The 12,196-nt window shown below is 40.0% G+C and overlaps 1 protein-coding gene across 1 annotated transcript in view; it reads left to right on the top strand.

Annotated features, from left to right (window-relative positions):
* Positions 1-450: 450 nt before the first annotated feature.
* LOC103465674 (plasma membrane calcium-transporting ATPase 1-like) overlaps positions 451-12,196 on the top strand; it is a 38,492-nt gene continuing 26,746 nt past the window's right edge. Inside the window, exons 1-4 of the mRNA XM_017305140.1 lie at positions 451-723; positions 5,497-5,787; positions 10,481-10,678; positions 11,313-11,570. Coding sequence (XP_017160629.1) covers positions 5,592-5,787; positions 10,481-10,678; positions 11,313-11,570 — 652 coding nt within the window. The 5' untranslated portion in view covers positions 451-723; positions 5,497-5,591. The remainder of the gene's footprint in view (positions 724-5,496; positions 5,788-10,480; positions 10,679-11,312; positions 11,571-12,196) is intronic.

Consider the following 12,196-nt stretch of genomic DNA (forward strand, 5'->3'; position numbering starts at 1 on the left):
AAGCCAGTGCTTTTTTACTTTTACTTAAGTACAAATGCTAATGTGGTAGTTTTACTTTTACTTGAGTACATTTTTGTCTGTGTATTTGTACTTTTACTTAAGTACATTTWTTGAGTACTTTCTCCACYACTGCTGCCAGGTCAGAGTGTTTCTATGAGTTTGGAGCATCAGTTATAYGTTGCTCTGTCTACTGCCTGCTTTCCACTTGAATTCTTAAAATTTTCTCTGAAAATGCTCTGGTGTTTTCCATGCTCATCCCAGCTGTAGGAAACTTCCACTGCTTGCAGCAGACGTATTGATGCTGATGTGAGTACATGCATCTCTGATGTGGAARCTGCAACAGGTTTACATGCTGTGTGCGCAGACACCTGTGCGTCCCCCTCAGCAGGAGGAGCTGCAGGAGCAGCCACAGCCTCTCTGGAGCTCTCTGAAGCCTCAGATTGTCTAATTAGATTAGGCAAGGCTTTCCACAGATAATCATTTAGCCAGCTCTGTTCTGTTTTGTGAGCTCTTTTCTTTTTCCTCCTGTTTTCCTGCGATGGAGCACTTCTTGTGCTGAAGGTCGGAATGAATTTCTCTTCAGTTTGATGAGTGAAGCTGTGGTCTGCAGACTGATGGGTTATGGGCTGGTTATGGATATGTGATTTTCACGCTGCTCAGAGTAATCGGACTGCCACTAATACCTGCTGCTGCTGCTAACAGGAGGCGATGGGGGAAGTTTGTGTGAGTAAATCCTTTCTTTTTCTCAGGCTTGTAAAGAAGACATTGCTTTTTTGTTGCTTTCAACAGACATAGTTGTTTGTAGATCCTCAACAGAAACACATTAATGTGATTTTATGTACTTTAACTGATTAGAAGACAATGTAGTAAAAAAACAAATTGCAGTTCCTGAAGTGAGACAATTTAGGAATCCTGACACGTTTTGTTTTGGAATTGTTGTTTGATAAAGCCATGGATGGTGACCATTAGTTTCCTCCACTAATTTGACAGCCATGACTTGTGCTCACTGTGGCTCAGTTTTTCCTCTCTCCTTCAGCTTTGAACAGGCTGCCTCTGCCTCGTTCAGATTAAGCTGACTGATTGACACAGCAGCTTACAGTTGAAGGCACCGAGGTCACCACCTGAGGGAAACAAACATAAAGACGCTCAGTCAGACACACAAAGTTAAAATCTGTACCTCCACAGATTAACATATAGTAGATTTAAGAGCGTTTTATTTACAAAAGAGTAATGATGGTTGAATTTGAAGTGKCATTTGTTTTTTACAAAGCACAGTGTATTTATAGCTGGCAGGACAACAGCCCTGGATGGCCGGAGCTGCACACCCATGGCATTAGCTGGAAACGCCCAGGGTCTAGAATGAGGAATTATTACTTTTTTGAAAAGGTAAAGCTTTTCATAAATAAGACAGAGGGTGGAATTTATTGAGTGATATTATTTTGCTCTGAAAGATACTTCCAAATCCTCATTCCATAATGTTGTATTGATCCAACGACACATCAGTTTTGTTGGATAAAGATAAAGAAGGCTGGTTCTGTTCTGGGGACGACTGTGGAACTCTCTTCAMGAGAGTTTTGGGAAGGCAGAGCATCTTCAGTCAGAGGCTTCTTCAGATTCAGTGCAGTACAGACTGCTGCAGAAGATCTTTCCTGCCAACAGCCATCACCATTTTAAATAACTCTTTGAAGAATCTAAATTAATGAGTTACATCAACATGTAAATTCCCTTTGGGATTAATAAAGTATTTTTTAATTGAATTGGAACTGAATTGAACACAAATGCCTTTGGGAAATGCCTTAGTATGGTGTAGGACTGGAACCCAAAGTCCAGAGGACCCCAAARTGCTTCACACTGCAGTCATTCATCCATTCATGTTCACACTCACACACTGCTAGTGACAATCTGACAGAAGCAAGGACAGACCAGACCCTCTGACCACCACCGTTTTTTGCGATYGTTAAAAAWGGTGAATCARGTTGGATTCAGTGTGAAGGTTTTTATTGCTTAGAGACAATTTAAATCTGAGAAAAGGCTAATTAAGCTGGGAATTGAACCAGCAACCGGCCAATTGCGGGCAAACTCCTGGCACCGTCGCCACCATGGTCTCGTAGACATATAGTGTCATCTGATCAATGGCTCCCCGGAACTGGTTGAAAACTTACCCCATTTGGTTTATTCCTGCCGTCCAGGAGAGAAAAAGCCTGTTTATATTATAACGTGAAGGAGATTTCTCCCGTGCCGTATCAGCCCAAGCTGGCTGAGGGAACATGTGCAAACACCTCCCAGCCTTGAGAGACGATGCTTTGATACCAGAGGACACTGTCAGTGAGTGACCTCTAGACGAGAGACTGAAGCCTTCTCCCCCCAGATTCCTGTTTTGCATCACTGAGTTTAGTCTGATCTCTGACCACTGTGAGATTCAACATCATGGATAATGTTAGATAGATTAGGAACTGGCTTCACTTCCCTTTTTCCTTCTTCCCCCATCCTTTGGGAGCTGATTAGAATATCAGAAACAACAAAGAATCTGGGCTTAGAAAAAAAAAATCTTGAGAAGCTGTTAGAACTGTAATTGTCTGAATGCTAAGCAGCTGAAGGTTGATTTATTATCAGTGGTGTACATGCTTTTTCAGTCTTTAGTTGATAAAAGCTTTAACTTAATTAAAAGCATCATTCAGTGAAAATACAAGCAATAAAGTTACAGTATGTAGCTTTTCAAAATAATTTTTTGTTTGTTTGTTGAAACTGTCACATTCAGCAGCACGTACACTAGTTTGACTGACAGCACTAAGACACTCCCCCTCGCTGTGACTGGTTGTTTTTGGTGGGGTTGCATTACTTCAGATGACAGTAGTATCTCAGGCAGGAGGTGGAGGAGGTAGGTCTTTTCACAGATTATCTGTCTCATATTATGCTATCATGATAAGGTGATGTACAAATGACTGTCCCCGCCTATGGCACTGAATTTTAACTAGGGCTAATTTCCTATTTGAGCTATATTGCTTTTGTTTTGAAGGGACAGTCTCCTGTTTAACTGTTGATCTTCTGATGATCTTCTCTTTTGACTGCTGTTAAGCTGCATTTACACAGAGGGGCTTATAAAATGTATCTTATCAGCACCCCCTTTGATAGAGGCATAAGGTACGTTTATGATGTAAATTTTAGATATATATGTTTTAAATATTGTGTAACTTAAACTATGCATTTGCTTAATTGGATGTAAAAACTAAAGTTATTTTATGTTGAAAACATTATTTTAAGTTAAGATTTATTGCCATTAAAACTAAAAAAATATACATCAGTAAAGTGTCATCCTTTATTCGGGGGCGTATGCTGCAACTTCTATGGCCTGACTTGATAACACTTCTTGCTTCTTTATCAGCCATTTTCTCTAATCCCCTTGGTTTTCTGTTAAACTTTGACAACAACGAGATTCAAAAAACTCAATGAACAGGAGTGTCGTAGTCAAGACCACCTAACCCTAAACCAAGTCGAGACCAAGGGAAGTGCAGACTGAGTCAAGACCAAGACCAGCGCCCCGTGCTACATGACACAATAAAATGTGAAATATGATCAAAATTGCTTCTCAAATTGATCTGAAAGATAAACATTCTAATAAAAACACCTACATATTAAATGCTTATAGCTGAAATAAATTATAATTATCAATTCAAACTTCTTTTTTCTGCATCTTTGTGCCACAATCTGCAGAGGTCTCATGTGTCGCCCCTATGAAGATAATGCTCTGGGTGGTTGCTCATAATGTCAGAAACCACCACTGTCTACACCATTAAACATAGTAATCATGACAATGCACTAACGGTAAACAATGTTCAACCAGGAACACTAACCAAGGAACAACAAGCAAGAAATAACCTAGCAAAAGGAAAAGCACTGCGACTGTCCTCACTGTCAGTCGCTGCAGAAAACCAGGCAACGCACAGATGACAGGTGACGAAAATAATCAAACAATGAGCATGCGTTGTGTGTTATCTTACGTTCTTGTATTTTATTTATTCGATGATTAAATATATATTTTTTAATAAAATAGAACTGCAACGTGCGCAGAGCATTACAAAAACAAAGAACGGTTCTCAGGGAGACTTCAGTCCTACCGTTCATAGTAAACAGTAGTTCAGAAAAATCGGCTCGTTCGTTAAATGTCTCATCACAATATTGCAGACTTTGGTCGCAGCGTCGTCGCACATGTGCAGCACGTCCATACAATAAGCGCAATAACTGACAGAGCTTTTTTTTTCATTGCAGGCAAATGCAGCATATTTGTCCATGTACAGCTAGCTTTGCTAAAACCACTTCCACATAGTTTACCTATGAAAGAAAGCTTCCTTTCAAAGTGACGCTAAAAGTTGAACATATCCGCCACCGTCTCTGACAGGGCTGAATTCACATGTCGACCTATGCTTTCTTATGATTTATGAAGGGAAATTTATTACCAACGGTTAGACAGACATCTTCTCCCGCTCCCAGACATTGCGCACTGTGTAGGAGTACCGCGTGCACTCTTAGACAACACAAGGAGCTAAAGGGGGAGGCGATGGCTGACAGCGCAGGAAAACACGTAATTAGTAAGTCGCATTATTGCTTGGATTTGAATCGGTATTTTTTGCATCCAGTGCAAACAAGGATGTTGACAAATAAACTGGACAATACACTGGTAATTTAGTGATCAATTTTACAGTTGTGGTCTTGAAATAAAATCCCGAGCATTCTGTGTCGGAGACCGAGACGAGACAAAATGTCCGAGACGACGAGTACTGCAACACTATCCACAGTAACAGGATCCACGTGGATAATTACAAATTGATGGCATTTTCTACTATCACAATATTAAAATAAATGGTGCTCGGTTGAATACCAAAATTAATCTGTGATATAATGCAGGCTGATAACAGCACAGACAGATAAGACAAGGGAATCACGGACAAGATACATCAGTTTCTGATCGGCGTGGGCGCTGACAGAACGGATAAGGCTCCAGGATCAACTAATCCTGGCTGTTAGCCTGGACTGGAGCAGGCTAGCTACAGGATAAATCGCCATGGTAACCGTGCTACTTTTGTGAAACCAAATCGAGGCAGGGAGTTTTGAGAAAAGCGTAGGAAATTTCAAYGAGGACAGCTTACAGGTCCCTCGCCCTTGCTCACTACTGCGCTACGGCAGAGCCTGCTGAGAATTTAAGAAAATTATAATTTCTTTGTCACATTAGGTTGTTTCTCCATTAGTACAGCTTCAGCACAGTGGAAATCTTGAGCTTGAAAGACAGGCACTGCACGGGTGAAGGGTGTGAGCAGCGTGTACTTAAGCTTGATTGACACTGGAGAGACAGTCCTCCTGGCTCTGATTGTTCTTGGCTATCCAGGACAAAATGAATTAATATTAATTCTCGTGCTAATTTTGCAGAAAGCCAATGAAGAAAAACTAAATGTGGGATCATTCTGACCTCTGATCTATTTCCTCCCACTCCCCCGCCAACAGTCACTGAGTCCCTGTCAGGCTGGATCTGCACCTCAGGCTTGCCGCTGAGTTGCATTTTTCAATAAGATACCGACCAAGCTCTGGACGAAGGAGACATGGCCAGCAACTCTTTCCGCGGGTCCAAACGAGGACGTTATGCCGAGGCCAACCATGAGCCAGAGTTCAGCTGCTCTCTGCAGGAGCTGCAATCACTTATGGATCTTCGAGGAGCTGATGCGATCGCCAGGATTCAGAACTGCTACGGAGATGTTAACGGACTGTGTACCAAACTCAGAACATCACCCGTTGAAGGTAAATATGTGCTTCTTTTTCTCCTTTTTGTTTTCTTCACAAACCGTTTTCATGAAGCAAGATCTGAAGCATTCCTACAAAAGAGAGCTGCAGCATAACATCAAGGAGATTTGTTTATATTTGCAGGGCTGACAATCTAAAACTGAACCTAACTACTGGAACACAAACTGAACAGCTTCGTTCACTTCCCCCACTGCCATTGCTAAAACTACAAGCAGGTCACAATTCTAAATCAGTGCAGAATATCTACATCATTGGTCACAACTTCTCCTTCTGTTCGAAGATTAGCCCAGTAGAAATATCTACCAGAGGAATCCAAGTCAATGGGAGAAAGCCCAGCAGTTTGGACGGTTGGGAAATGATGGCTGGTTTTGATGACTCTCAAACTTGTCTTCTCTGAGATTATAAGGAAGGGAGCAAGTCAATGGATTTTAGTACAACGTACTTGGACCAGTCAAATTTTAATATCTTGTAATAAGAACAAAAAGAGTCTGGTTCATTTCATGTATGTAGATACTCCATGTTTAGAACAAAGATTGGCAGAAGATTACTTTTATGCCTACAATTCTCCTAGATAGAATTTGAACTAAGTACATTTTAAAAATCATGCTTGTAGGCACTATATGAAGAATTTGGAGTGGCTCCATAAAAATATGAACAAGAGTCATACTTACACATCTTGAAGTCAGCTACTGACACTGAAAATTGACAGTTTCTACTTCCACTCAAAGTGGTGATGTCTGCAATTTAATCAACCTTTTTATCAAGYTTTTTTCTTAATATTTTTTGCTGCTGGGATTCCATTCTATGAATTGAACCTGTAACAAATAACCCAGAGCAAATAATGATAGCTTTCTATGTCCAACAGTGTCATTGACTGTATGTGACTTTGCTGTAGGCCACTGGTCCAGTGACTCACCGACCTCTCCCTCCTGGCATCAACATCATTAAACCAACAGAGGACATGTTAGGTTAAGTCCGTTCTTTAGTTTGGCTTAAGGGACTGCTAAGCACGTGACGGCCAAAGTCAACGGTGACCCACAGCCATGTTGATCCTGGTCTGCTCCCTGGCAGCTTCTGGATAATTTGGGAAACTGTTCAGCCAAAGACGACTTTTTAATGAAGAGACATTCAGCCTGGGAGGTGATAGTGAGGAGAAGAGGATTTATCTTCCTTTGCATCAGACTAGTTTTGCCATAACATTAGTTCTTTGGTCATTTTTGTGTTATTTTATCCTTCTAGCTTTGGCTCTTTGCRGCATTGTCACTGATTTGCAAAGATTTTAATAACCCCAAAGAAAACGGCTCATTATTCATGAAGCTCTAAAACAAGCAAACAAATGGAACTAATTCCAACATGTTCCTTCTAAGGTTTGGTTTTTGCTTTCACTATGGAGTACTAGCTCTTGCTGTAGGTGGGATTAAAACTGCTACAACCCCAAGGTCTAGGGGACCAGGGATGGTAACTTAAAAATGTGTCCAGAGAAAGAAAGATGAAAGTTGAAATGGTTTATTACAAAAAAAAAAGGTTTCACAAACAAAACAGAGTACACCTTAACCCAGTTAAGACTCAAAAATAAAAAGGGCTATCAAAACTAAGGAGGGTTAAGTGCAGCTCCAGCAATAAAACAAATATAACCAAACAAGTCAATATAAACTAAATTCAAACAACCCAAAAGAAAAACACTAAGGGAGCACAGATCCTCCAAAGCACAAGCTTCTATCTAGATTGATTGGAGTCAATCAAGAGCACAGTCAAACTGCTAAGCAGAACAAAGTGGGTCAGCAGAACAAATTACTTCAAAGCTGCCCAAAAACAGTCATTAAAAAGCTAACAAGCAAACAAGGCAGAGGTCAATTTCTAAMAACTGTCCCACTGGAGGAATGTCTGCAGGGCCTTTCATAGGATGCAGGTGGGCCTCATCAGTGTCTGATTAGCTCGGTTGCCATCTGCTGGTCCAATGGTGTTGCTTTTCAGCCTCCAGCAGCCAATCAGCAAAGTGCTCTCCCACATCTGAACATGCTTAACAAAAAGAGAGAGACTGCTCCAGAGGCCAGGGGCCGTAACAGAAACCAGGCTTAAAAACCAAAGCATCCACAACCAAAGGTGCTCAGCTGGTTCAATCAATTTATTGCTGAAAATATGTAGAGCACTTGGTTACTGAGCATTATCAGCTAGCGTGGTGACTTTAATGTTTAGTTTGCGACTTACTAAAGGTTTATAGAAAGTATGCAGAATTTTACTGCATAATTAAAATGATGTTTTCACATTTCTTCAAAGTGCATGTTGAGGTAAATTTTGTTCTCTGTACTGCATTTCCCCTTTTGATGTTTAGGCTTCTTTGGTGATCGTAGTTTTCCGAAGAAGGAGCAAAATGGAGTTGCACCTTTTCTCCTATATTTTCTCCAATATTTCACAGTACCATTCTTTCTGTCAGTCACTGTCACTCAGTGATTTCTGTTTTTTGAAATCAGTTAGTGATTTATTGACACTCCTCATGAATCTGCATGAACTAAAAACCATTGAGACTAAACAAAGTTTTCCAACAGCAAAATCTGTGCGAGGAGTTTAGAGCATTTAGTCAGTATGGCAAGGTTGGAGTATACAGAGAGGAATTTCCACAAAATCTTCCTACATGAAGAGTTCTGGGTCTTCCCATATGCTCTCTGCTCTTCAGCTCAACCCACAGGCTTTCAGTTGGATTTAGGACGGGGAACTGTCATGGACGAAGGTTTATGTAATTTAACAATAAAAGAACATGCAGCCATATGTTTGGGATTGTTATCGCATCTCCGTTCACTGCTCAGTCTGGGCTTTCTCCAGTGGAATTTCAATCATACCAAACAGCGAACAGAAGGAAGAGTTGTAAACGATGGCGTCAAGTTTCTGTTTTAAAATTGTAGTCTGGATATATAGGCCTGTGTTTTGGCAGTGGCAGCAGAGGAAGTGAATGTAGCCATTCAGTCCGTCTTGGCCTCACTTTTAAATATTGARCAATTAAAGTTGGAGCAAGAGGAATGTTTAAGACATTTTATTGCAGACAAAGATTTTGTGAACCTGCTCCTCGCGAGGTTGATTACGGTAAACCTTGCAAGCTGGTAAACTTCATCCAGCTGGTGCATTACATACGTCAAGGACGCCCAGGTGTTGCCAGTCCTACCTCACATTCAGCTTTACTAATAGATTTAATCTATTTGATTGAATCCTGTCTGTGCTTTTATGTCTCACACAGATCCTTAGACGTCATTTTCGATATGTGTGGTGGACTTTTGCTAAATGTATTTGCCCTTTGACATTTTTACCTCCTTATTAATTCATAAAGTTTGTCCATCTTCCACTCGATCGGTAAACACTGGCAACGATTAAACTCCTGCTGACAGAAAGAAGCAAAGGTCAGCAGCAGCTTGAAACCACAGGAAGATCCACACTGCTGCTTTACTTCTCTGCATGTCACTGCAGGGACATCTCGGGACGGACACAAAACTTTCAGCATAATCCCTCTCACCTGAAGGTCCAGAGTGTGCACAGACAATACAAAGAGAAGTGTTGGGCTATAAACCGGCTCACACTGGGTGTGTCAGAGCAGATGAAGAGCGGTTGCAGCGTCTCTAGAGGGGTTTGAGTTTGTCTTAACATGTCGCTTTGTTCCACAGGGGGGAAACAAGTCTGCTCTTTTCTCACACACAACACCAGAATAGCACTGAGACACAAACACCAGGCAGGATAAACGGTGCTTCCAACTAAGAAAATCGAGTTCAGATGGTTGCGTGTCATTTTAACATTAATAACTAATGCCAAACGGGYAGATTGTTTCGAAATGGTTATGTRAAGGATATATTTTTATTCTTATTAATGCTTCATCACATGCATTGAGGAAGCATTGAGATATTACTGTTTCTCAGGAATCATTACGCAGAATTCTTTGTAATAAATACTAATAATCATCCTGTTTTAACTGTTGCTAGTTGATGTGTTACCTTAATTTAGTGTGCAAAGAAAAGCTGGAAAGTGCTAGCTTCTGTTGCCAGCACTTAGCCTGGTTACTGAGGTSTACAGTCAGCAAATCTCAAGTTTTCTAACATGTAATTGAAAAGTCATTCAGTTAAGTGAAATCTCATCTCCAGAGAACATGTATCTTCAAAAGTCTTTGGCGTAGCACATCATCGTTTTTATTAGTACATTTTCAGCAACAGGCCAACAAAATTAGCTTAAAGCGATACTGAGAAAATAGCTTTTATTCATTTCAGTAGTATTACATCTCAGATGTTTACTTGAAGATGCTAGTTGTTGTTATTAAAAGTAAAGTTTGATGACATCAAACCGTTATAAAGTGTGACTTTCAATGTTAGACCACTAAATTTGGACCAAAGGCTAGGCCTGTCTTTCAGAGGCTATAWGGTGAATTTTACACCACATTAAATTCTCTGACAAATACAAACTACATGACTTTCTTTATTGAGTTTGAACCACACTGAAACAATCCAACTAACCCCAGCTTTTAGTTACTTTKGTGTATCTTAAATGTAGAACAGACTGGCTTACTTTACTCCTACATTTAGACCAMCATGCTAAAAACAGTATGTTTTTAGCATGTTTTAATTTACTTAGTCTGGGATAAATTTAGAACACAGTGGAAAAGCGAGTATAAGCCTACCTTTCAATCTGTTGTGATGYTTTTTCAATACCCCTGCAGGTCTTGAAGGAAAACCAGAGGACATAAACAAGAGGAAAGAAGAATTTGGACTGAATGTCATCCCTCCTAAAAAGCCTAAAACCTTTTTACAGTTAGTGTGGGAGGCCCTGCAGGATGTCACGCTTATCATCTTGGAGGTGGCAGCTGTCATTTCTCTAGGCCTTTCGTTCTACAATCCACCAGATGCAGAAAGACAAAGTGAGTATTTTCTCCACTATACAAGGATATTTGGATATTTTGAACACTGTGGTAGAAATGTCTGGTAGCATAACCATTTTAACATTACAAATGTTTTGCTATYAAATGCTTTTTATTCCAGTTTTTGACCTCAGTGATTACATAAATGCTCAATTTAACAGCCAGCCATATTAATTCAGCAAATTAGGACCAAAATTTTAGAATTAGAAACATTATTTATTTAACTTATACATTATTTTGTTTCAGCATATTTTTATGGTTTCATGGTAAACTTTTGTGCTCTAATAAGTCAAGCTAATTTTCCTAATTTCTCTCAATTCTCCAGTTAAATCTATGCATATCTTGTCATAAACATTTTGTACTTATTAATAATGTTTAACAGAAAATATTATACAAGATTTGAGAAAAAGAGTCCACATATTTTTTCAGTCAGACTGTCTATTGAAATGTATGTCCTTTACTATCTCTTTGGAAAATATTATTGTTAAAAAAAAATACTATGTGTTATTTGTAATAAACTCAATTATCTAATATGAATTATCTAGTAATAGTAAATAAAAACTTGTCTCCAGTTCAACATAGGCAAAAAGGATTAGAACGTAGATTGTCAGACTATTTTAAAATCTCTCTTCAGACTGTGGAAAAGCAGCTGGTGGCGTGGAAGAAGAGGGGGAAGCGGAGACCGGATGGATCGAAGGCGCCGCCATTCTCCTGTCGGTGGTATGTGTGGTGCTGGTGACGGCTTTTAATGACTGGAGCAAAGAGAAACAGTTCCGCGGTCTGCAGAGTCGCATCGAACAGGAGCAAAAGTTCACCATCGTCCGATTGGGGCAGGTGATCCAGATCAAAGTGTCGGAGATTGTGGTTGGAGACATCGCACAAGTCAAGTATGGTGAGTAAACACACGAGTCTGCATATAGCTGACGTTACCAAGGGTTTTCAGTAGGGGTTCCTCAATTACAATTTTCTGGCCAGTCGCCGATTATAGGTCTTTAGAATGCTTGACCTACCAATTCCAATTTTGGCCGCTGATTTCTGAAATGTTGCTGAATATACAAAGAAAGTTGCAGTGYCCAGAAAAAACAATTTAGTAATATTCTCTCTTTCTTTAAAATGAAAAGGACAATTTTTTTGTCTAATTATAATTAGATAAGATAATTTGTCTCTTATAGGAGAAATTTGCCTTAGAAGAGGRGACAAGGCTGTAGTACAGTGGTCTCCAAACTTTTTCCTGTGAGAGCCACATAACTTTTCCCTTCTTTGGTGGGGGGACGGAGTCAGTTTGTAACAGAAAAAAGTGTTACACGTTTATCACCTGCGCTGCCGGAAATTGTTGAGGGGGGGGGGGTTTCTCGATTGATTTTTACCCAGAAAGCACATGGGCAAAAACCGTTAGTGAAACGGTCACTGGRACTGACTAGTATATATTCCATTGAGGGAAAGTAACTTTTACATATGAATTCCTGTTATGTTAACATAAAGGCTCGTTTTGAAGTATAAGCTGCTACTTACAGGCTT

The sequence above is a fragment of the Poecilia reticulata genome, linkage group LG6 (genome assembly GCF_000633615.1).
Source record: "Poecilia reticulata strain Guanapo linkage group LG6, Guppy_female_1.0+MT, whole genome shotgun sequence".
NCBI classification, from domain to species: domain Eukaryota; kingdom Metazoa; phylum Chordata; class Actinopteri; order Cyprinodontiformes; family Poeciliidae; genus Poecilia; species Poecilia reticulata.